This window comes from Hyperoodon ampullatus, assembly GCF_949752795.1.
Source record: "Hyperoodon ampullatus genome assembly, chromosome: 13".
Classification (NCBI taxonomy): domain Eukaryota; kingdom Metazoa; phylum Chordata; class Mammalia; order Artiodactyla; family Ziphiidae; genus Hyperoodon; species Hyperoodon ampullatus.
The window spans coordinates 85,533,977-85,560,267 of NC_136926.1; the positions used below are offsets into that span (position 1 = coordinate 85,533,977).

Here is a 26,291-nt window from a genome sequence, read left to right on the forward strand (position 1 = left end):
TGATCCTGGTGATAAATGACAATACCTGTGAGCCATGGCTCCACTTCCACCCTCTGTATGTCTCACCAGACTCTCTCCTGGCAGTCCCCACATGGGTACCTCTCGGGCATGGAATTCCAGGAAGTGTGGTTTGGCCCGTCCGTGTCATCATGTTGCAGAGCCCCAGGACCCTACCTTTGCCGAATTTGCACCTGTGTACGTCGTTCACCTGCATTTAATATCTCATCTGGACAGAAAGGATGCTCTGCTTCTATCTAATGTGATACACAATCCAGTAGACAATCAACCTTGACCCATCCCTTGCAGAGGACACACAAGCCAGTTTTCGTCTTTGGGGGATATTCATTTTTCTTCTATCTAATTCACATTTTCTCTTCGCTGTCTGTGACTGAAATAATGAGTTGTAAAAGTAACATTGTTAACACATCTTATTTTAGATAAGGGGATTAAAAAAGGGAAAGAAAATAATCCTGAATTTATTATTATTTTAAAAATTTCTGAGTGTTTCTTATTTCAGTTGGTTCACTTAGTTCATTTTATTATAAATTGTTATGGGAAAGTAAGTCACCCAGAACTCTTATTAATTGACACTTCTGCATCTCTTCAATGCAGCAGTAATTGATGATGATGATTATCTCCCTGAAACACTCCATGTTTTTGATATGCCTGATGAATCATTAAATAAAGATTAAATTCTGTTCTATAAAATTTTATTATTAAATGCATTCTATTGTGTTCTAATTTTTTGTTTAATTATGTTCCTCAAAAGATATTTATCTTAAGTATGTGTGAACCTTGATGTAAGATACAGATTACCCTTATCTGCGCACATCTCATGATGGTGTGTTCATGCCAAATGAGTTCAAAAGTAGGTTGTATCATTCTGAAATCTCAGTTTGGGGCTCTTATTTATAAATAGCTCAAAAAACATTGGTTTGGATAAACATATTGAATTGGTATGACCAGTTTCAATTCATTTTCACACAAATTGCAACTTGAATATTCTTGTTTGCCAAATAATATTTTGAAAGCAATAAATTCAAAAGTCCCCCAACTCAAAATTGCCATTAAACCACAAGTGCCTTTACGAAGCCTTGGAAATAGCACTTTTGGACAGTTTAGCACTTCACACTGGCTCCTTCTCTAATGGAAATTACCAAAGAATATTTCTTACTGAGTGTTAGATCATGTGTGAGGCTTTGAAGCAACTATCTGCTGGCCCCTGTGGGCTCAGCCATTTCCAGTTTCCTCTCGGACAGGACAGGAACCAGGGAGTGGTCACCACCCCTTCCCTGACATGCCTGAATTTCATGTTATTGTATTGTCAGTCTACACAAAACATCCCGGAAGAAATTTGAAGACAAATCACATGTAAAAATGGAAATCCCTTTTTCGGTGAATCTATTGATTGCTGTTTTACTCCTTGACATGAACACCCTCGTGTATTATAGCTCTTGCACATTTAATCAATAAAGACAATACCAGAATTATATGCTTGGATAGGAAGAGACTCTTAATTTATTAATAGCAATCATTTATTGAGACTTGCTGCATTTCTTGCAGTATCTAGGTACTTTACTATAGGTTTCTATATACTGTTTTACAGAACTATTTCCATTGCTGTATTTAATTCCATTATATCTCAGTTTCTTATTTGGAAAGTGAGTCAGTAATGCCATGTATCTGATAATCCTTGGCAAATGTTTGTTACCCTATTTGGCACATAGTATTCACTCTCCAGAATGGTATACTTTCTTAGTTTTTATTTTTTACCCCTTGCATAGCCCTATGAGGAAGTTTTCACATCCTAGAAGGAAGACGTGGGGATTCAGGGAGTCCCATGCACCGTGCAAAGCTCCAGTGCTTGTGCTGGGTCCTCTTCTTCCTCCTGTTCTAGGAGGAACCCTAGTCTTCATCATCACTGTAAAGTCAGCTGACAGTTCCTGAGGGCTCGCTTGCTCCCGGTACTCCCAGAAGCCCCACCACCCTTCCTGTCATGTCACGTCACAGCAGCCCTGGGGAGGAGAGGTGGTATCCTCATCCGGTCTCAGTACGGCTGGACTCAGCCCCAGGCTGCACTCTGGGCCTTGGACTGTGCTTTTCCCTAGGGTGCTGCATGTATTCGGATTTCTGTTGACTGTATTAACGGTTTCCTTTCCCAGGATTATATCTCACAGTAACCGGAGCTCCCACCCTTGTTTGCCACCTTCAGAGGGGTTGAGGTAGCTCCAGGTAAAGGGCTCCTTGGGAAGGTTTTCCTTGCATATAGCTCACGTTCAGAGTCTTCTGTCTCACTCCTTCCTTCCTTCCTTCCTTCCTTCCTTCCTTCCTTCCTTCCTTGTCACACTGGGACCGTTTGAACATGTCTAACAGTGTTAGTTTTTGCTTCCCCTTCTACGTATCGTTTCACTGGTTATGGAAATCCTCATTCTGTAGTTTATCACTAATACAGTTGTTTACTAAATTCATTGTATCTTTTTTCAAAATTTAGGTATCAGTGATTTCATTTTGCCTTACATTTCATTGTTATGATCTGAACCAAAGCCAAGTTACTGTTAATTTCAGACCCTAGATCAGACCGGCTTTTTGCCTCTCCATTTCAGCATTTTAAAAATATCCTGCTTAACCCGTGTTGTTTCTTGAACTCAGAAATAAAATACACTTACATTATTTATTTCCTTACTTATTTTGGCAGGAGACTTTTTAGTTAAAAAAGCAAACAAACTAATGCAGCAGACACCTGAAATAAGGCCTAATACCTTAATTATAATTTATAAGACGAAGAGTGAAAGAACAATTTAGTGATCAAGTGCGGTATATGGGCTCTGATCAGACGACCTGTGTTCAGATCGCAGTTCTGCCATTCACTAGCTGTGCAACCTCGGAGGAGTTACTTAAAGTAAATTAAGTTACTTAAAGTATATTTAAAGCTCCTCATGCTTTTCATCCATCAGTTAGGTTGTTTTAAGGGTTAACTAAGTTGGTAGATGTAAACACTCAGAACAGAGGTTGGCAATCTCCCTCTGTACAAACAAGCAGAACTACAAAACAAAACAATACCTGAACATGGGATTGCTTTCATTATTGTTAAGAATGTAGTTAATATTTGGAAGTCTACAATGTAATATTAAGGTTTTGGGGATGTAATATTTATAGCTCTGACAGTACTAATAATTGCATTAATTGACAAGGTCAACTCTAGAAATAAGGAGCAGTAACTTGCTGAAGGTCTCCCCTTCCTCCTTTTGTAGTGCAGGAAATGGCGTGTGAGTGTGTTTGTGTTTGCGCCACTACCTCATAGTTTCCTCAGAAGACTGTTTCTGATTGCTCTCGCTAACATTTTATAAAATCTAAAAGCTCACTGCTGGTTTTTGGACACAGAATGCTTACTCTCAGGAGACACGTGACACTTAGAAAAGTTTTTGTTTCTTGTGAATGAACAAAAGTTTTCCAAGTTTTGTTTCTCCATGGGGATTTTCAATAAACATAATAGCATTTATTTTCATGGAGAAGCAGAGCCATATAGGAAAATTAAAATTATAATCTTAAAGGATTCTTGGTAATTCTAAATTTTGGGATGTTGATAATTTTTTTTTTTTTTTTCTCACTGTTGTGGCCTCTCCCGTTGCGGAGCACAGGCTCCGGACGCTCAGGCTCAGCGGCCATGGCTCACGGGCCCAGCCACTCTGCGGCATGTGGAATCTTCCCGGACTGGGGCACGAACCCGCATGCCCTGCATCGGCAGGTGGACTCTCAACCACTGCGCCACCAGGGAAGCCCTGATAATTTGTTTTTGAAGGGAGTTTCTTTATGTAAAATTACAAGGATAAACATTTCAAATGTGGAAGTAGTCGGTTCTATGCGATGATTATAACCAAAAAAGGCAATAGCATTCTGAGAAATTGTGCCTTAAGATACTTCAGAAACAATGGAAGACATACTTGGTCTGGCCTAGCAATGATTTGGTGAGAGTTTGAGAAATGTAGTTTTTAAGTATTATTTAATACCTGTTAACTTCTGAATTTTGGAGTAAACAAATATCATGGAATTGTAGATTTTTCCTTTATTTGCAAGGTAAATTTTTGGACAGATTAGAATTCATTTGAACTTCAGGTTTTTCTGTGTTCCTGTAAGTTAATGTGCTCATTTATAGGTAAGATAAGTGGATGAGAAAAATTTTTCCGTGAATTCATGGTTAAACAGTGTAATTGGAAGCTGCTTTCAAATACGTTGACGATGATATATAATGTATTTCATTTTATGTATTATGTAAATGAAGGTTTAGTGCTTCACTTAGGGTTTTAAAATATTGTACAGCGTATTTTACGTTATCACACTAATATTAGCATGATCTTGATTTCCAACACTTTGAGGGTAAAATATTTTATTTTATCTTGATTTTTGTTGATAATAAAACCAATGCAGTTTATCTCAATTGGCTGTTCTTTTAATGATGATCAGCATCTTTATATTTATTTCTAGGCATAATTATACTTGTTAACTGACTGTACATATTTATTTTTGTCTGACCTGTTCCACATGTCATTAATTTTTAGTTTGTACCTTCAACATATGATAAATATTTTCTTTTCAAATATTATGAGCACTTTTCTAATCTGGGTGAATTAAAAAAAAATCTGTCCAATATCAGCTACTTGGTTTTTCACTCATTAGTTTAGAAAGATTCATACTCATTTAGAACAGCATTGAATATACTGTAATGATTTTATTTGTGAACGCTTTTATTTCTGTAGTTTTTCTTTTTTCTTGTTTTCCATGAGGGTATAATCTTTCATTAGTCAAGGGGTGTGGAATGGTGGGAAGGACTCCATATAAAGGTCACCGGGCATGAATCCTACTTTTGCACTTTCAGCTCCTTTGCCACATTTTCTTGAAAAAGTCAAAGTCACTTATCTTCTCTGAGCCTCAATTCCCTCTTCTCTCGGGTTGAGCTGATAATGCCTCCACCTCTTACTCATTCGGTTATGCGGAGCCATTGAGGAAACATAAAAAATGCCGTGTAAAATGTGAAGCATCATTTTGCTTCAAAATTTTTTACTTATTATAGAAAAACAAGGAATATAAGTAATCTAAAACTAGATCTCATAGCAGAGCGAATTTACCTGGTATTTGCTTTTCTTTATATATATTTGTATGTGTATATGTAAGAAAACAAAAATGCACATACATATATATACATGGGATTACATTGTATGTAGTACTTTTGTCCCTTTTAAATCTAATATCTCCTGAGAAACGTTCTGTATCTTTTACTGATGCATAATATTCTAATAATGCCACTACTATTGCACACTTAGGGTGTTTTCATTTTTTTGTTCAACTATTTTTTTGGGGCCTTCATTTAAGATTCTTTCGTGAGGGTACATCCAGAAGTTGGAATAACTGGTTCAGAATCACTATTGAAGACTAATATTTGTTTGCTTAGGACTTGGTGCTTTATTCAATTCAGAAAAGGAAGCATAAAATGTTTATGAGCTAAGATGCAGTATGAACATATTTATAGGAAGGTTGTGTGATGGTGGTATATAGGGTGAATTGTAATGGAGAGCACCTTGAAGCTATAGCACTTCAATAAAATGGTTTGGTCTAGCGTAATTATAGTAGAGAGAGAGAAGTTCGGTCTTGAGAGGGAACAGTTGTGAAGAAGCAATTGATGACTTACAAACATGAGAATATGATTATTAAATTGGGAAGCTGGTACAGTTGGTAGAATTGGGGAGGTCTGGAGCAGCCCCTTAGTGAGGGAAGATCATGACTGAGTGTTGGATATGTTTTAAGGTATCAGCAGTTCAGACAGGAAGAAGGGCCCTTGCAAAGGCCATGGGTGGAGACGTTAGCCACTCACAAAGAGGTTATGCACCGAAGCCCAGGAATTGAACTATACCTTTGAAATAAGACTGTATACGAATAAAAGTGTCACCCTAAGAGGATGAGAGGAGGAACCAGAATCGACAACAGGGAGAAGCAGGAAGTGCTCAGAAATGGGTTAGAAGAACTAGCGCCAGTAGCCAAGTTATTAGAGTTTAAGAAAGTAATAGTGAGCAGTATGTTTACACCTTAATGATTCACAAAAAAGAATTATCTGAATAGAAAGTTTTTCTTCTATAGATAAAATGTGACTTGTTTACAGAAATGTATTTGTATACCACTCGAAAATATATTACAGAGCATTGTAGAATAATGAAAAGATATGATTGATTGTTACGACGAATGCTCATGTACCAAGTGTGGCCCTTACACTTGAGATCCTCTCTATTTCCTTTCCTGCCTGCCATATGGTTATTTATTTGTGTTCGTTGATTTATTTCCTACCTTTGTATATTGAGAGGGCTTGGACTCAGTGATATTCCAAACAGCAGCTGTCATAGCTAGCATCTAGGTCTTGCCTTGTAAATACCACTCCTTACTCTAAGAAGCCAGGGCCGATCCAGGTCTACAGCAGGGAAAGGACATGGTGAGCCTGGAACATCTTCTGCTAGAAAGTAAGGAAGAGCCTGAACACTGAGAGGAGTGATGTCAAAAGGACATAGAAGCCAGCTTTAAGGGGCTTCCACTGGCCAATTTTGGGGTAGTATGAGAATTACAAAGCATAGTTAGGATAATGGATTATGAAGCATGGCATAAAAGTGAAAATCCCAGAGTCCATTTCAAGTCCTCTTGAAAGAGAGCTAGAGAGCGCAGATGAGACAGACAAGGGCAAAATCCTCAAGTTCTTTATAGAAGAATGCCAGCTAGTAACTGTCGAAGGCGTGATAGGATTAGAACACTGCCATCCTGCAGCACTCCTTACAGCCACTGAGATGGGTAAGCTTCGTCAGTGAGCACTGAAACCGTTGGGAGCTGGTTGTCAGGAAACAGGATCTTCACACAGTGTCAGCTTCTAGAGGCCACGTGCATTCCCTGGCTCCTGGTCCAGTTCTTCATCTTCCAACTGAGCAACGTAGCATCTCTGTGACCCTGCCCTCAGAGTCATCCCCCTTTCTCTGCCTCCTTTCTTCTGTCTGCCTCTTCCACTTCTAAGGACACAGATTACATTGAGTCCATCAGATACTCCAGAATAGTTTTCTTATTTTAAAGCCAGCTGTTCAGTGACCTTAGTTCCATTTGCATGCCACGTAACCTAACAGGTTTCCCGAGATGAGGAGGGGGACATCTTTCAGAAGCCATTGCTCTTGTGATGTAGAGTCAGTAGGAGAAATGCACATTTACTGCAATACTGAAAATCTATAATTCATCTGTCTTTTATACTGATACCATTAAATAATTGAAATTATTGTAAAACTATAGTATAAAAATAATCTATTCATTTAAGGACATTTTCAGAGTGGTAATACCTTATTAATCATAAAACAGACATATCAAGCAAAATGGTAGCAATTTCTATATCTTTTTAATAACGAGGGGCATTTGCTCCCAAAGTCAGATCACATTATAGATAATATATTTTTGTGTATCTAACACTTGAATGATGACTGTGTAACAGCCATTGTGCTAAGTAATGCATCTTTATCACTTTCTGAGATAAGTGTGCTTATCCCCACACTACAAATCAAGGGGCAGAGGATTAGTGTGAGTTAATGACTTGTGCAGGATCACCCGTGTGGTACGTGGTAGACTCAGGATCTGATCGCAGCGCTGCCTGACTGCAACACCTGTGCCTTATGAAGTGTGAGCCCAGTCATTTCTATGTCCCAGTCTCAAAGGTCCTCTGACTCTACAGCGGCATTTTCTAAATCGTGTCCTGAAGACGCAGTTCTAGGAGCTGTGCATAGGTCTGCTCTGAGGAAGGCACTTAGTGGTGAGCAGGTGTCGAGCGAGTGGTCCAGCCTTCCTCCCCGCTTGGTGCCCAGCGCTCACCAGCGCCTCCCTGACTCGAAGTCTGCACGTCTTACTCTTCTCATCTGGGACTGTCCAGTCTTATCCGTACCACCCCCCATCCCTACTTCTTTGGGTAACATCCCTGTTAGCATTCTGCGGAACAGTCATCTGTAGGATATTTGGCAATGCTGAGAATCTGGATAAAATCTAAAGTTTTTGGCATGATTTATAAGACCCTTCACAGTGAGGATTCTGCTTGTTTTCTTTGTTGTCTCAAATTTTCACTTAATTCTCTAGCAATGTTTCTTGACCTTTCTCTGTTATTTTGTTCCAAACTGTACGCCCTGTTCCATGTGCCTGGAATCTGTTCCCACAAGCCAGTTTAACCATTCTGCTCCCAGACATCGTTGGAACTTTTCTAGAAGCTCCTGCTGTTTGCTCTCTCCGTACCTGCCACCTCAGTCATCGCACTGGACGCTGTTCTATCGTTGTTCATCCTTCTCCTGCCTGTTCCTTGGTTAGGTCTGAATGCTATTTATTTTTGGGTCCCTGGTGCTTGCTTATTAAAACATGTGAATCTTTTAATTAGTGTTTGAATTGAATCACACTGAATGGCATTGTATTTCCTGTGAGCATAGTGTTCCTAAACAGATTCACAGAAGGGTAGGCATGCTCTTCCTGCTAACTTGGTGCCCAGTACTCGAGAGGCACTGGCCAGTGGGAATGAGGTAGAATATTGGGGGTGTTCATTATTTCTTGAACCTTCGAGCCTAGGGTGCTCAATCGCTAGAAGTGGCAAAGGTTTATATAAGGCTAAGAGTGTGTCAGGCACCAGGCATTCATCATGTAACCCTCATGACCACCATTCCATCTTATGTGAGAAGAAACCAAAGGCACCTCATTAAATAACAGGTCTCAGTTTACAGAGAGAATTAATGGTGGCCCAGGGATGGAAACCCAGGGAGTTTATTTCCAGAGTTATACTCCTTAACTGTCAATACCATCTTGGCTCCATCTTACTTCAGAGGGAGGAAGCTTGGGTATCACCTGTGAGGTATTCTTCCCGAGTGTCTGCTACATCTATATTAGCGCCTGGAGGATTACTAGGAACCCTGAGTTCTGCACCTGGTAGGAAGGCGAGGGCCTTTTGTAGAGGCCAGGAGGGAAAGGGAAGGGATTGTGGTGGAGGAGTGGGTCCAGAGCGTGACTTGGTTACGCAAAGCACAGGACGGTGGGCTCTTTTATAGGGCTCTCTCTGAAGTTCTGACAGCAGACACAGGATTGGTGATGCAGTTCTTGTGTAGATTTGCTTTCTTATGAGATTCTAGGATTTAGAATATATGTATAAACACTTTGAAAAAACCAAATATGAGTTTCTTTTAAAGATATATAAAAATTCAAAGTTTAGAGTTTTCACTCATTCAGGACTTTTTTTTCTCCAAGGTAGTTAAAATTTTTATTTTTAATTTAGAGACCTACCATTCAAAGTCAAAACTATAAAGAGGGGCAAAACAGAACCTTGGGTTGTTGGGCATTTGGATGTGTGTGATGGTCCATTATTCTTTGCCTGTTGCTGTTGCTCAGTTTTGGAGTGCATTATTCTTTCTTGACCTCCAGCCCCCTTCTTGGGGATTAGTGTAAACAGAAGTGGGTATCGAATTTACATCTCAGGTCGGTGGCTTTCACATAGGTAGGCACTGTTTTTTGACGCGGTAGATTTGTTGGATCTTTGCATCTTGATTTTCTAGGTAGTCTTGCTGCATCTGCTGAAATTTCATTTAAGTTGTTATGCATATCACTTAAGATGCCATCTGAACTGGCTCAAAGGAATGAAGGCTTTCAGAGTTGAAATCCTTAAACTATTTTCTAGATGTAACTGTGTCACGGACACTATTCTAAAAATAGCAGTACTAATATTAGCTATTATTTATTAAGTTGTCTTTATCTGCTCCTCATGCCACATTGTGTTTATGTTGTTTTATTTAACTCTCACAAAACTCCTATGAAATATTTCTTTTCTCATGTTTCAACTGAGGAAACTGCTACTCAGAGAGTGTTCTTAAAATTCTCAAAGTTACAGGAGCCATAAATGGCAGAGCCCTGACAGGAGTCACCTGTTCTCACTTGTACTCGAAGTGCTACCAGGGGGACAAATGCTGCGTGGTCAACCCAACCTGAGGAGTTAACCAGCCTTGACCAGGAACATGGCCACAAGTGTCTGCTTGTGAGGGCTTTGTTTCTTGTATTCCTCAGGTAGTCTTGGCCTGCTAACCTTGCAGCTTGCTGTTGTTTTTTTTTAATTTTCTGCTTCTTCAGCAGTGATGAAAAACTGTCAATTATATTCTTGTTTGGTCCACTCAGCTTTTCACTGTGTGGCCCCTGTGCTCTGACAGGCTGTTTGGGAGGTGTGTGGCACTGATGTAGAGGGGGACCAGCTGGGAGAACTGGGTGGATTACTACAGATCCCTCATTGAGACTAAAAGGATAAGTGACTGTGCACGTGTCATTGTCAGATAGTGATGAGTTCTTAGAAATTTTCTTTTATTGTGTTTAGATTTTAACTTCTTAGCAGCAAATGCACTTTCTTTCCTGTAACCTATAGTGCCTACGTGGACCTGATCATCAGAAATTTCTGAGGAGTTGGATATTGTATCTTATAGGCCTGTCTTTCAGGAGCATCTGACCTTATTCGACAGATGAGGGAAACAAACAACATAACAAAAATTCAGGGAACCTGCTGTTGCTGCTGCTGCTTCTCTTGCCTTGAGTTCAGGAGAAACAGAGCCTGTGCAAACCTGACTTTTGGCCCCTAAGTTGAGCACCCTGCCTTGCACTGTGTGAGGCGGGAGTGCCAGGGTGTTGTGGCTCTGGGTGTCTCCTGCTTTTCACGTCCCGTTCTCTGTAGTCATGGTTTTGTATTGTATTTGCTTTCATAGGTAAGTCAGATAATCTTTCGTGCCTCACAAGTGAAATAATTCTGCAGTGAGAAAATCTGAGGGGCTGAAGGAAGAGGTTTGTATTCTATCTCCATATAGTGTAAGAAAAATTATTTTAAAATTAGGAGTTCAAATCTGAAATTTTTGTACTAAAAGGTAGAAATCTGTAGCTAGTTTGCAAATGCTACTGTTGTGCTGCTGTTTTGACACCAAAAACAATTTCAAGTGATGCTATTTCAGGCAGTTATAGATACTTGGAAATCAATCATACTTTAAACAGCACTACTTTTTATTATTTCAAGGTGTTCCTTTAGATTGTCAGGCACTTGCCAGATGGATAGCTTCGGAGTGTATATTTCTAGCATGAATCTTGCCCTTGAACTCAAGACCAGTAGGTTCAGCCTCCTGTTAGAGACCCGTCTTGGATGTCAGTGGGCTTCCTCATTGAACATGTCCTAAAGTGATGTTCTCCTTCAGACCAGCTCAGTTTTTCCCAGGGAGAAATCTTTGATGTTGTCTTTGATTCCTCTCTTCCAGACTCCATGTGCAGTCCCTAGGAAAATGTTTGGTTCTAATCACAAATATGTGTCTAGACTTTGACCAGATCTCTTCTCTACTGCTAGCCCTTGGTCCAAACCACTATCACCTCTTCCTGGATTATTGCAAGAGCCAGTTAGCTCCTCCCTCTCTCTGTGTCCCCGCACCGCCCCTTCCCCTGCCCCCACAGTCTGTGCTAAACAGAACAGCTGGAGGACTCTGTTAACGTGCCAGTCCCGCACATCTGTCCTCTGTTCAGACGCCTGCGACGCTTCCCTTCTCACTCAGTGCCAGCCCGGGCTGTATGGCCTACGAGCTTGGTACCTCCCCAGTGCCCGGCCACCACCTCGTCCCTCCTCTGCTCTGCATTTCACTGTGTGGACGGCGCCGCGGGCTCCTGCCCCAGGTCTCCGTGGCGGCCCTTCCTTCGGTGGCCTGCTGCCCCCTGCCTGGTGGAATACCCAGCTGGCCACTGCAGTCCTGAGCCACCCAAATGGAAAATGCTGATCCCCTGCTGAGGTGTCAGCTCTCCCTTCTCTCTTTTGCTTTTTCTCCCACCACTGTTCACTCTGTAAGGTGCTCTGTATTGTAGCTTTTGTTCTTGTCGTCTGTTTCCCTCACTAGGTTTTACGTTTTCTGAGGCAGGGACTTCTCTTTGTTTGATCACCTGTGTACCACAGTTGCCTAGACCGTTCCTGTCTAGGGTAGGTCCTGCTTTTAGCACACGCATTAGCTTGTGCACGCATGATTAGGGGAGTCCATGCGGGAGCGTGGCAGGCTGAGTGCTGCTGCTTCGTCCTGATGAGAAGCCACAGGTTATAGAAAGGAAGCTCCATGAAGACGCGACTTTAACTGTCTGATTTTGCATCCTACATGCAGAACCTGCCCATGGCTGGTACATAGTCACCAGTGAATGAATGGAAACAAGCAAAGTGTTAAGTCACGTGTGCTCATTGGGAGCAAGGCATTTCAGTTGTAGAGCTTTTCAGATTCAGGATTATTTTTGTTTTATTTCTGGTGGTATCTAGATTATAAATTTTCCAAAACAACCATTATGTTAAAATATTAATACTCTTATGACAGCAGTGAAGGATAGGCTCCGTTCCGTAAACACAAATTACTGGCAATGTTATTATCCATGGAGGCTGGTAAGTTTATTTTAGTTGGTCATGCCTGGCTTATATTGTTTCACTGCGGATGATGCTGAGACTTTTACACTACACATACTTTAGTTAGACCAAATTAAAAGAATTTATAGTTACTTTGTGTCAGGTTTTGGATGAATAAATATTTTGCATTTGACTACAATTGAGCTGTGTGTTGGTATTGTAAATTCTTCCCTATAATAATAAAAACTTGTTATTCCTCTAGATAATTTAGTATTATAGACATTCAACAGATTATGTCAGAATGTTAAATTATAAGAAGAAGCTTTCCTTCTCTGTGTACTTTAGTTTGTTCCCCTGTGCAGTGTAATATTTTTGTTTTACTTCTTAAACCTGAAACATTTTAATTAATAAAATTTTTGTCTTTTAAAAGCTACACTGTAGTTTCTAAGCTCAGATCTCTTAAATTATATTTGGTCATATAAATAAGCTGTGCTTTGCAACTCTGGGTTCTTAACCTTTGCTCTTTGCTATTAGCTTTATGTTTTTTTAATTATAGGAAAATAGAGGACAGTAGGGAAGTTATGACTTAAATGGACTGTTGTTATTGCTGTATTCTTTCTTAAGGAAATGAATAATATTATTTATTTTGTACAAATCAAACAGAAACAAATATAGAATATCTTATACTGTAATTTTTGCTAAGCACTTAATATCATCACAGTTTGATTCTTTGTATGTAATAATCATTTTTTCATTTTATGGATTGGTGGTATGATTGGTTATTTATAGTTGTAAAGTGAAAAGAATGAATGTTATTTTTAGTGTTATACAAATGCATTACTTGAATAATGGACTCAGTCATTAAAAAAATACAAACATATTATTTTAGCCTCAAAACTGAGGTTCCCTAATATTATATGAAAATAACCAAAATAGACCAGACATGAAAAGGAGCATTCACATTTTGGTCTTGGCTTTTGACACACGTCTCTTCCGTAAGGCCATAGTACTTTATAGTCTTGTGTTGCCTGTTTGTGCAAACATGTCCAGATGAATTCAGTGTTTAATGTTAAGAATCTTATAACATGCCAATTTGATTTGTAGCCCTTCATATCATAGAATGCTAATTAAAATCATATTTTTGCATATGTCATGCCTTTCATGTACATATGCAAATAGATTCTGTTGCCTTTCAGCTATTAGTAATTAACTTTATGAAGGACAGCTGTAATACGTAATTAACAAAAATGTTTGCAAGCCCTTTTACACTGAAAGTTACAACAGTAAATTTTTATTTTTTTGCTTATCAAGAGAGCCATTTTAGTCTGATGCTTCTGAATGAGATCTAAATTGTTTTAAATACTCACACGACATAATTAAATTGTGTTGTACTATATATATGCAGAAGAATGGTGCACTATGCACTGGCTGCTGATTCCTGTCCATTTCATATCTATGTCAACAAAATTGAATTAAGTGATCTGATTTGTGTGTAAAATAAGATAGCATGTCAGGTAATACTTTTTGCTTGTTTTAGTTATTGATACCTTCTGGGCACTTAAGTACATTTTTTTTTGCTTGTATTGCAGACATGGTAAACATTTATATCATTTTAAAAAACCTCTCCAAATAATTACCATGCTTTTAAGGAAGCTTCATGAAGGCTATTCATTTTCTCTTTTACAGTCCCTTAAATGTTTAATAAAATGACATTTTCTCAAACTCATTTCATGATTGAAGTGTGGGATCAACTAAGGGGCAGGGAATGTGATACTGAGGTGTTGCTTTATCTTTCTTACTAACTGACAGTGAAGACAGTGACTAAAGAACTAAAATCATTGGTTTGGTCCCTGTTCGTCTACTCAAGTGAGAAAATGAACCAGTGAATTTAAATGCAGTTATTTCTTCTGGTTTTCAGGTATTGCAGTATATTAATCTGTATGCAAGCTTTCTGCTTAGAATTTAGTGCCATTGTGATGTGCATTTTCATGTTACAAATATATATATATTTTCATGTTACATATATATATTTATATATATATATAAAATCCATGTCTATTTTTTAAAAAATTAGTATGTATTTCTAGCAGAGAGTTAAGTTTTAGTTCTATAATAACTTTTGTTTTGTTTTTTTTTAGGGTTGCTTTTGTAATGAAGAAACACCTAAATACTCATCTACTGGGAAAACATGGAGTTGGCACCCCAAAAGAAAGGTAATTTTCATCCATTTTTTAAAAATTTAACTAATATAATTATGTTTTCATTTTAGATTTTGTTTAGTGGGGTGACTGCTAGAACTCTATCAAGTCAGTTTGTCATGTTCTACATTAGTGGTACTCTGTTGTTGAATATCATATTTTATGCCATTCTCCCATAAGAATTTTTTTAACATCTTTATTGGAGTATAATTGCTTTACAATGTTGTGTTAGTTTCTGCTGTATAACAAAGTGAATCAGCTATATGTATACATATATCCCCATATCTCCTCCCTCTTGGCTCTCCCTCCCACCCTCCCTATCCCACCCCTCTAGGTGGTCACAAAGCACTGAGCTGATCTCCCTGTGCTATGCGGCTGCTTCCCACTAGCTATCTATCTGTTTTACATTTGGTAGTGTATATATGTCCATGCCACTCTCTCACTTCGTCCCAGCTTACCCTTCCCCCTCCCTGTGTCCTCAAGTCTGTTCTCTACATCTGCGTCTTTTCCAGTAAGAATTTAATGTTGCATTTTAATTGTAGAAAATTCAACCTAAGAATATTTGAAAAGATTTGAGGGATTTGAATTTGTGATTTTGTGAAACAACCTTGAAACAGTAGAAGAGTTAAATTAGAGGGAATTGACCTCTGCAAATGCATCAGAATGAGCTAAAATAAATATGTAAAACCAAACTATTTTCATTTGAACTTTGTGTATTTTTATTTTGAGGTTTTAAAATAACATTTTTTGAATTCTTACTGTAGAATTAAACATTGCTGATGTTAAAAAAGAAATACATCTTGTGTCATCCCCCAAATAATACTATGGTTGCCATGTCATGAAAAATAACACTACAATTACTGTGTCATCAACTGCCAGGTTTTCTTTTTTCTTGCTACTGTATCATAATTAGCTTCATCACATAGACTTAATTATATTAGGTGAACTGAAATACAGCAATGTCAGCTACCAGGTGAGCCTGGCTACTTCTGAAACTCTAAATCTTTAAAATGTGCAGCTCCCTCAGCACTAGCGCAAGCACTCTCACCTCCTTCAAAGACCTGGTAGGTTTTCAGCTTTTCCCAAATCCTCCAAGATGGTATCTGAAATTCTGCAGACACTCCTAGAAACTTTTGTTTTAAATACTATTAGAAAATGTCAGTCATGATGCAATTTGTTCTATCACTCTATAGCCTAGGGCTTCTTCTGCCATGTTTGTAAATGTTTAATAAATTTTTTAAAAATTTAAAATACTCATCAATATGTTCTATGTTTACAAGGAATTTAACTTGACTTTTCTATTGGTGGCATATTGTTTTCTTTAGCATTTTAGTTTGGACATGACTACTGTGTCAGAATATTGGAATGTTACATATGCCTACTTTCTGCCTTTTGGTTTCTCATACTTTTCTTTGTAACATTATATTTAACTTGAGACAAAATTTATGTGTTGAACAGATCCTCAATGCATTATTCTTGAAATTCAAAAGATTTTATATTATTTAAATTGAAGTTTGGAACCTGTCAAAGTTATGTTTTGTAGGTATTTAAGAAACAAAACATTTGTAGTTATTGTGTTCTTGTTGCTTTCATTTGCATTATCTCATTAATCATTATATGACATTATCAGTGGTGCGTTATTATTCTATTATAGAACTAAAGACAGATTCAGGAATATACAACAATTTCTTCAATATCTCATCATTAATAAGTGTTGGAATTGTTATTTTTCTAATCTGGTGCTCTTCTATGTACTGATTATATTATTTCATGTTGAAATCGTTACATATAGGTACTTAGGGTGTTTTATTCACACGATAAATTTGAATGAAAACAATCCAGATCAGATAATTAGTAAAAAGAAAATATTTCCCTACTATATAACTCGTATACGTTTTGAACTCAAATGTATCATTTTTGCTTTTTATTTAGGAATTTTAAAAATTTGAATATGTCTGCTCATATGGTTTCATATTAATGAAAAATTCAACATCTTATACATATATTTATCCTCCAAGCACCTTAAAAACAGTAGATACCTCCTATATATGGTGCTGGGAGTTTGAAATTCCAGTTGTACTCTCAGATTTTTCCATTTATCTTTTCCTGTGCATTCCAGGATAACTCTCTGCGGCTTTCACTCATTTCAGTCCCTAATACAAAAAGAGAGGCTAAAGAGAGGCAAGAGAAAGGTTGCCTGTCTTTTTTCCCCTTTGAGATATGGTAAGCGTTTTCTCCAATTTTTACATGATTTTTTTCCTCAAATGAGGAGATGAGTCTCAAATGGGAAAGTATTCCTCATCTTCTGGGTTATTACCTTCTAAGTAGTCCAAGTACAGAGTTCATCTACATTCAACATTAGATTGAATTGTTTTTCCTACCAAAAATTCGGTGTTTCAGAGGACCTCTTGTTTATGATATCTGTTTATAGATAGGGCATTCCCTCTTCCTGATAGAAATACTGAGTTGGAATGCCAGGGCTTCAGCCGCAGCATAATTTTCCAGTAGACGTCCATAGCTGGAGAAGGCTAAGATTTAAGTAGCAAAATCTAGCACAGTGAATACCAAAAGGCTCCTTCCTTCCAGTCCACCTTCCTCCATTCCTTGGAGAGGGAATTGATGCCTTTTAACAGTCTTAGAAAGCAAAGAAACTCTTTATCAGCATATTCAACCATCACTTTGGGCATAACTGTTCTCTAAATTAAGTTAAACATTTTTTTTCTTACCTACTTAAAACATTAATGCCTTGATCATAGTTTTGCAAGCTTGCTATATTTTAATTTCTCTAGGACAATATAATCGGTTTATTCTTTTTATGTTTTGAATTTGATTCTCCCCTCTTATGCATTGCATATTATAGCAAATAGTAATAGAAGTTAGCTAAATAGGCTGTGACAATTAAATTAATAATGCATTTTGTTTACAAGTATTTAGGCCTTGTGCTTTGACTGATATATGCAAAAATGATAATTTATTACAAATAAATCATATTCTTGCACTATAGTTTGATGAACTAATGAATTTTGTCAGCATGACTGTCATTAGCAACAGAAAAGTAGATAATTTCAAATATATATTTTTTGATTCTGTGAACACCTGAAAGTGATGGCTTGTGTAAGAACATACTTTTTTGTCCCTAAATTTACATGAACTTATTTTAAGGTAGTATATTACTGTATTTTAGAAGTCTTGTACACTTAAATATAAACAACTAAATGTAGCCACATTCAGTTCACATTCCAAAATGATGAACTCCAGTTAATCTGAAAGTTCATTCTAAAGTATTCCTTATTTTAAGTAAGTAATTCTCTTTATAATATAGTTAACCAAAGTAGCTTTCTGACTCTCTGAAATCTCTAATAGAAATCTAGAAAACGAGCTTATCCACAATTATCACAATTGAAACAGCCATAATAAGTATATCTTATGTGAAAGCCAGGTGCATATTACAATAGAAAGAGATAGCATTTGTAGTTCAGTGCTTGGAAATCAGCTGGGCTTTGAATGACTGTGTAAACAGGAGGAGGGGGAAACGATTCACTCAGAATTTCTGATCTGATACATTGCTTTTGTGGTGTCTGGGACAACATCAAGAAATGTCTACACTGGCAGTATCTATGGAAGGCTGATGTGCTCCCCAAACCAGTTTTACCAGTAAATGATTTTAAGTTGGATGTGTATATCTGAGAATCTAAGAGCTAAATAATGTACCTAGTTTTTCAAGTTATTAATGAATATCCAGATTAAAACCGTAGTATTTTTTCAATGAAGCAATTTTTGCAGGAGTCTCATAATGTGAGATCAGCTCCTGCTTTTGTCACTTTATTGTCCATTTTAAATAAGTAACTTGCCTTTTGGCTAAGTTGTTATTGCTTATATTTTCTTTTATTAAAGGATCAACCATTTTCCTTAATATTTGTTCCATGTGGATTTCTGTAAGGTAAATTCTGTTTTCTATTTTATCATTGAAACAGGTGGCTTATTCTCATGGATGCAGTGAGATATTTCATTCCGTGTTGAGTGTCCTTCTCGTCTCTGAAGAGTGTTCTTTATAACACTTGTCAGTCACGTTGTGTTTTCTGGCTCAGGTCTGCTCTCCCGTCACCGCTGCTTATCGCTTATCCGTTTCCCCTCTCAGTTCTTCTCTTAATCAATGGCTAGTGATTTTTTTTCTTTAATGAGGCCCAATTTTGGAAAAATAAAGTGTCTATGGGCTCCCTTCTGCTTTAGAAAGTATTTATATAAGAAGTGACTCTGTTGAGCCAAAATGGAGGAAAAACATTTCAATTCATTCTATCTTGGATTGCTTATTTTAATGAGTGGGAGGTTGTTATATTTCACTGACTTACTGTTGCTTTTGTGTGAGCTTAGGACTCCCTTTCCTCTGCCTTCTCCCATTTCTCCATCTGTAGACAACAGCTAGTATGTAAATAATATCCTATGATCATTTGACATCATTTCTTATAAGAAAGTTGGATTATTTAGCCCTGCTAAATAATTATTTCTATGTGGAGTGATAGATAGAAGTCACATCACTCATGTAAAGCCAAGGTTGTTATTTTTAGAAAACTCCCTTCTATATTTTAGTGACTTAATCTGACCACTTATTAAGGTACATAAGGAGATAGTATATATTTTCCACTGAAGTTATCTTGTTAGCATTTGGGTAGTATTTCTAAATTAAATGGATAATTAGGATGTTCTATGGTTGCTTTATGACAAATGTTTTCTTACTGAAATGGGTATATTCTAATTCTTACTTTATAAATTTTCCAGGTGAAAGTTAGCAAAAGTTAGCATCACTGGTGAGAATATTGGGATCTCAGCTCCTCATTTGTTTGTTGAAGTTTCCAACTTACTTTCTGGGGAGGTGTTTGGACCTAGTTACAAATGGTTCTCATGACTCATCTCTGAGGGGATAGAAAACCCGCTTTGCACGCTCATAACTTCATTGGGGCCCTCAGTTTCCATGAAGCAATGGTAGCCCTACTTGTACTTCAGTTGTGTAGTGCAAAGCTGTGTGGAATATCTGGATTCTGTATACTTGTCCTACAATTTAGTTTGCTGTTCTGAGTAAATATTCTTTCTACTCATTTCTCAATGTGCTTTCAGTTTTACCCTTCAATCAGTCCCATCCCTAGAGAGCTGCTTTCCTTTGCCCCCATTGGTTTTGTTTTCTTCCTCCAATAACATTTTGACTGATTTTGTACTTAGTTTTTATGATAATGACTTAAATTTCAGAATGTTTTAAGAAGTAACCTTATAAAACGTGTGTCTTTATTGTAAAGATCGTGCTCAAGGGCGCAGCTCCTGAACACATGTAGTATTTTCCGGGTGAGATCCTGGGGTGGGGTGGGGGGCAGTGTCTTTCTGGTCTCTCTTCCAGGAAAAGTTGTGCCTTTCTGAAACAACTTGTCATTTTAGTCTTAAGTACTAGCAAATTGTGTGTATAATTGAGTTTTCTTCTTCATGTTTACTGCTGGGAAGCTCAGTGCCAAAATTGTAATTCATCTCTAGAAATCAGGATGGACTTCATGGAATGCATTTTATTTACTACTGTTATTTCTAGTTTCATCCTTTTTCCCTTATGGGAAATTCCCATTTTATGTGAGTGTTATATTTTAACAACCTCACATAAATCAAAGCTCACGTAATTCAAGGGAAGTTTTGCAATGAGAATTTTTGTGGACTAGGGTCAGTATTTGTCTGGGAGGACATGTGTCTCCAGCCCTGTGGTTTGGGGGCATTGTGTCGAGCAGTGTGCAGCCCTGTTATGAGACATTTTTTTAATTGTCCTTGCCCTGTTGTATGAAAATTTAGTGCACTTTAATGGTGCTTTTTATTTTTCGAGATAATCTTATTTTGAGGAATGCTTGCTCCTAAAGTGTGCTGAGCAGACATGGTGTGCACTCCCCTGCCAGAGAAGGGAGGGTCGCTTAACTTTTATAGCAGGTCCTTACTCTCTGCTCCGTCAGGAGTAACTGCTGCTCTTAAGTGCATCACAGCTGTGCTGATAAAATTCCATGCTTACTGCTCTAGGGGAGATTTTCATGTTAGCAGTAGGGGAAGTCTAAGTGTTAGAAGTGCGTGTGTGTTATAGAAATGTAAGATTGTTTTTTTGTTTTCTAAGATTCATTTTTTAATTTTAAGATAGTATTTTATTGAGCGTTCATCTCTGTGTGTTCTATTCCTGGGCATTTAAATAGACATGGATATTATATGATTCTTGTTCTTTAGAAGATACTGTAGGTTATGCAGTTATCCATAATATGTGAAAAGAAAAGCTGCACAATGATACAAAAGAAAGTTTTAGAAGCGGGAACAGTTCATCTTGCTTAAGAGGTATTATGGGGGATGCTAATGAAGACATCTAATTTATTCATTAATTTATTCTCCCAATAAACATTCACTGCATCTGCTACTTACAATTACTGCTGTGTTCCAAAACTGAAATGGCATGTCGTGTTTGAAGATGATACACCCTCCATTCTCATGCCCCTTCAATTTAAGGTTGATGGACTGAGGCTAAGGATAGAGGGATAATACACACATAAAGGAAAAGGAGAATTTTTTAGGAGGCGCTGACAAAAACACAGTAGGGTGCTCTTCCAGAGAGTGTCTGGGCCGGGTGTTGCTTTAGGATGAGTGCTCAGGAAAGACCTTTCCGAAGGGGTGCATTTTAAGTGAAGCTTAGATTCAGAGCCCTCCCAGCAGAGAGCACAGTCAGAGGCCTCCCGTGAGGCGTGCGCGAGCTTGGTGAGTCCTGCCCCAGTGCGCCCTGGGGCTGGGGGAGGGCAGAGGGGAAGATGAAGAGCTAAGACCCCAGCCGTGCGCTGTTTAGGAAAAGGTCACCCGTGGGAGTGTTTCCTTTAGCGGGATCATGGGGCGGGTGAGGATGGGCCTGGGCAACTGAGTTGGAATCCGGCTGGAAAGAGCCTTGAATGCTGTGCCACTTTACCTCTTACTCTGTACAGAAGAGGAAGCCAGCAAGCCGTCCGTGTGGAGTTCAGCCCCGGGACAGTGTGGGCAAGTGGATTAGCCGGTCACAGTGACATTTCCTGGAGTCCCTCACCCGCTCTCGCTGCCTCACCTGCCCCCTCTGTCCCTCAGTGCTGGTCACCTGGCCCGATTCAGTCGCGGAGCTTGCCTGCAAATAAGCCATTTAGGCATTGGTTTTTACAGGCAGACCTTGTTTTATTGTGCTTTGCAAATATTGTACTTTTTACAAATTGAAGGTTTGTGGCAACCCTGCATCAAGCAAGTCTATCAGCTCCATTTTTCCAGCAACGTTTGCTTACTTCCTGTCTCTTTGTCACATTCTGGTAATTCTCACAAGATTTCAAACTTTTTATTATTATTATATTTGTTATGCTGACCTCTGATCAGTGATCTTTGATGCTCTTACTATGACTCTGAAGGCTCAGATGATGGTTAGCATTTTTTAGCAATAAAGTATTCTTAATTAAGGTATGAATATTGTTTTTTAAGACATAATGCTATTGCACACTTAACAGACTACAGTATAGTGTAAATGTAACTTTTATATGCACTGGGAAACAGAAAAATTCATGCGACTCGCTTTACTGCGATACTTGGCTTTAGTGTGGTGGTTGGGAACTGAACCCACAGTGTCTCCGAGGTCTGCCTGTATTTTGTTAGACACATTCTGTTCCCAACTCCGTAATGTATTTCTTCCTTTCTCTATACTTTCGTTCTTCCTATTCCTCATTACACTCCTACTACATTCCATCTTTCCTGGTTATCATTCCAAATCATTATTTTATTTCAAGCTTCAGTATGAGGCCCCTGTCTTCTATGAGTTTCTTCCTTGTGTATTGCATCTCTAAATGATTTTGCTTTTTTCATCATGTTCCTATGGAACCTTGGTGAATAAATTATATATATTTCTCTCTCCATCTCCCAAAGTGGAAACCCAAAAGGCTATAATGATACTGTATATGTTGTAATGATTTAATTTAGTACTAGCTCATTGAGTTATTAGACCAGTAATGTATGGTTTAGTACTGATAATCTTTATTAAAATGACATCCATTTTGTTCTATTGCCTCCTCTTTCATTCCTATATAGAAATAAAAGTGAATTCTGTGGAGATAGTGAACTATACCTTTTCTAGTATGAATGTTCTAATTGCTTTTGCATGTGATAATACATTGTTGTTTAATGTCACAAGTTAATTTTTTAAGGGTTTTTTTTTTCTGCTACCATTTAGTAGTTCAGTCAGATCTTGGATATAAGAATATCTGCTGTTTTAACTCTTTTTGAAGTCAGTGAATAAGTGATCCCAAATATGATCAATCGGATATGTTAAATGTTCAGAATATAGGTGTTTTCCCTTGGCAGGCATCTAGAATATTTTTGGCTATTCTCTTCTTTTATTTCACTTAAATTGCTTTTAGAACACTGGGGCTTATGCATCTGGACTCTGATTAAAATATGCCTTAAGCTCTTATCCTTAATTCCCCATCAGTGCCAGAATTAAAGAGAACAAAGACCTATATGTTCACTGCAGCCTTCAATTAGGCTTAATTACCAACTTTCATACAGTTTCATTATACAGTACTGACTTCTTGTGAGATGTTCTTTATATTCATGATGTCTTGGTAGTTGCTTATAAAAGTGCAAGTTTAAAATTTTTCCTGAGGAATTTTCAGGAAACTTACAACCTTTCTGAAGTAATTTTTGTAAAGTTGGATCAAAGCAATATGATGATCCATTTTAACAGATGAAAAGCAAGATGTTTACATTTCATTATGCCACAGAACTCTGATAGGAAAAATCAAGGGTTTACACAGGTTATTCTCTAAGATATCTCCTCCCACCCCCAGTTCTTGGTCCTTGGGTCACTTGAATAATCCACTGTGAGCTTCAAACAAAGGGCTTCTCCACTAATCCTGTGCTGCTCTCGCCCTCGTACTCAGAGAAAACAATCAGACATTGATGTTCCGTAAGAGACTGGTCAATCTTGTAGTAGTCCTGATGTTCCACAGAATGACTGTCTTCTGCTGCAGCAGGTCCTTCATTCCCTTTCAAAAGAATCATGATGTCATTTGATACGTTCTAAGATATTAGCACCTCCTAAGGTTGAATCATATGAAATTAACACTTAGGTTAAAAACCATCAAATATTGGCAATTTCATTTGAGTCAAACCTAATTCTATTTAGAACTGTTTCTAGCATATGATGTCAATATAGAGATCTGCTTTTTCAGTGAAGTAATCATTTCCATTGAGTTTTTAAATCTTTTTAAAAATTTATTTATTTATTTATTTATTTATTTATTTATTTTTGGCTGCGTTGGGTCTCCATTGCTGTGTGCGGGCTTTCTCTAGTTGCGGCGAGCGGGGGCTGCTCTTCATTGCAGTGCGTGGGCTTCTCATTACGGTGGTTTCTCTTGTTGCGGAGCACAGGCTCTAGGTGTGCGGGCTTCAGTAGTTGTGGCACGTGGACTTAGTTGCTCCGCGGCATGTGGGATCTTCCTGGACCAGAGATCGAACCGTGTCCCCTGCATTGGCAGGTGGATTCTTAACCACTGCACCACCAGGGAAGTCCCTCCACTGAGTTTTAATGTAATCCAGTTCTTGCTTTTTTTATAGACAGTGATTCCCTAGACATAGTGTGGTGCAGTAAGTATGATTCAGAAATTGGGTCAGGATAACAGGAAAGCTATCTCAGCATACTTTTTTTTTTACTGTTTCCACTCAGTGTCCACTGAAAGCCAAGTCTGCAGGTCTTCTAGGCCAGTGTCAGCTGCAATTTCAAGGCCTAGGTTTTGTCTCACTGTGAAAATCCTTCCCTGGATTTCCGTTCTATGTAATCGCTTCTTACTACTAAGAAGACTGATGTACATCTTAGCACATGCTATTTGGATTCTCTTTTTTGTTTAAAACACAGTGGGTGTATGCCCTGGGTCCGCACTAGATAATTTCTTGAGGGTGTTGTTGGCAACTTACCTTCTCTGTCTCAGCTTTTCCAAAGGTGACTGACATTCAGTGAATGTTGATAGATTTAAGATGTTAAAGTCCTCATTGAAATTTTTCTTTTTCAGGATGGACTTTTTCTTAGCTGGTCTAACATATGATTTATAGTCACATTTCTAAAAAGGCACTGCAGACTAGTGTAGTTGTATGTAACTGTCTATGGTCCTCTTAACGGAGTCAACCTCAAGTGCATTCTTCCTGAGTCACTGTGGCTTTATCACCTTCTCCTGAGAGGCCCAGGACACATGTTCTCATTTTTCAGAGTTATGGTGACATGGACATGAATTTATAGTTATACAAGTACAAAAAACATCATACTATGTATAAACACAGCATTTCATAATTTAAAAAGTGCTTACTTTTAGATAAAGACATATTAAAGACATTTTTAGTTGCTACGGTCTAAACAATATCTGTGTCTCCTTTTTCATGCTAATCTGGTGGAGAAAAGGATTATGGGAAACAGCAGATTCAACAGAACATATATATAATGAAGTTTTTATTTAAATTATACCCAAATTTTCTTTCAAGTTAATTAAAATGATAATTTCCCCTTTCATTCTCACAGTGCATTATAATATTCAGAATGTCTTTTTCTCATTTCACCTTTATAATTACATAATATGGATATGCCGTATATTTTTGGCAACTAGAAAGTGGCAGTCTTATTGCTGGATATCAGGTCTTTAAAATTTTATACCTTTTCCTTTTTCTAAAAATATATTGTTTATATGATGATCATATCTTGAAGATTAGGAAAATTTTTAACAAAACTAGCCCAATGCTTATTATTTATTAGTACTCATAGTAATAGCAGTATATGAACATATTCAAAGTCTCAGTGAGTTTTTGAGTTTTCTCTTTCTATTAAACAGGGAAAAAAACCTTGCATAGAACACTACTGTGTAAACCCAGTAAAAACCAGTGCTGTCTGAAGCTGCAAGGAGGGCTGGCCCAAAGACCATGTCAGTGATGCGGCACCTTCTCTGCATCTCAGAGAAGCTGTGGCTTCCTCATCAGATTAAACAGAATCTCTTTATACATAGAGCTCTTTTACTTGTATAGTAAGCCATTGACTTTTGCAGCTTTAGCATTTATAATATTGTTGATCCCTAAGTGATGAGACATAATTTAAATTTCTGTGGAAATTCCAGTTTGAATCTGATGTGCTCAGGTGCCGGTGAGTCTGAGCCCTTAACTTAGCTGGTGTTAGATCTCAGTACAGCTTTATTTACTGTGCTCTGCTTGTCATAGGTATCTATGCCTCTGAAGAAGTGATTAAACCCAAAAGTCTAAACAGATCCAACTGCTGGAGTTGATGAAAATAAAGAAAGAATGAAAAAAATGTAAGAGTGTAATCATTCTTAGCTAGAGATGTAAGGTTGGAATAACTTAAAATCTGGAAGGTAATGTTCTAGTTTTCAAGTTCAGTGGTAAATTCATAGATATTCATTATATTATTGAGTGAATCAATAAAATAAAATGGGGCCACAAATGGATCAGTGATGAGAAAACTTATTTTTGGCCCAGTTTTGTGCCTTGATGTCTATGTAGTGAGACCATGATTTGCCACATTCACATGACCCACATCATATGCTTGATGGGAAACAAAGAAAGTTGGTTTCAGAAACTTCTATTTAGTTCTCTAGCTAGTACTGAAAGTACCCCATTCA

At 37.9% G+C, this 26,291-nt stretch overlaps 1 protein-coding gene across 1 annotated transcript in view; it reads left to right on the forward strand.

Moving 5' to 3' along the window:
- The window catches only part of ZNF407 (zinc finger protein 407), a gene marked incomplete at both ends in the record, with an annotated part of 390,320 nt that overhangs the window by 109,229 nt on the left and 254,800 nt on the right, over positions 1-26,291 (forward strand). The window contains one exon of the mRNA XM_079717645.1: positions 14,560-14,634. Coding sequence (XP_079573771.1) covers positions 14,560-14,634 — 75 coding nt within the window. The remainder of the gene's footprint in view (positions 1-14,559; positions 14,635-26,291) is intronic.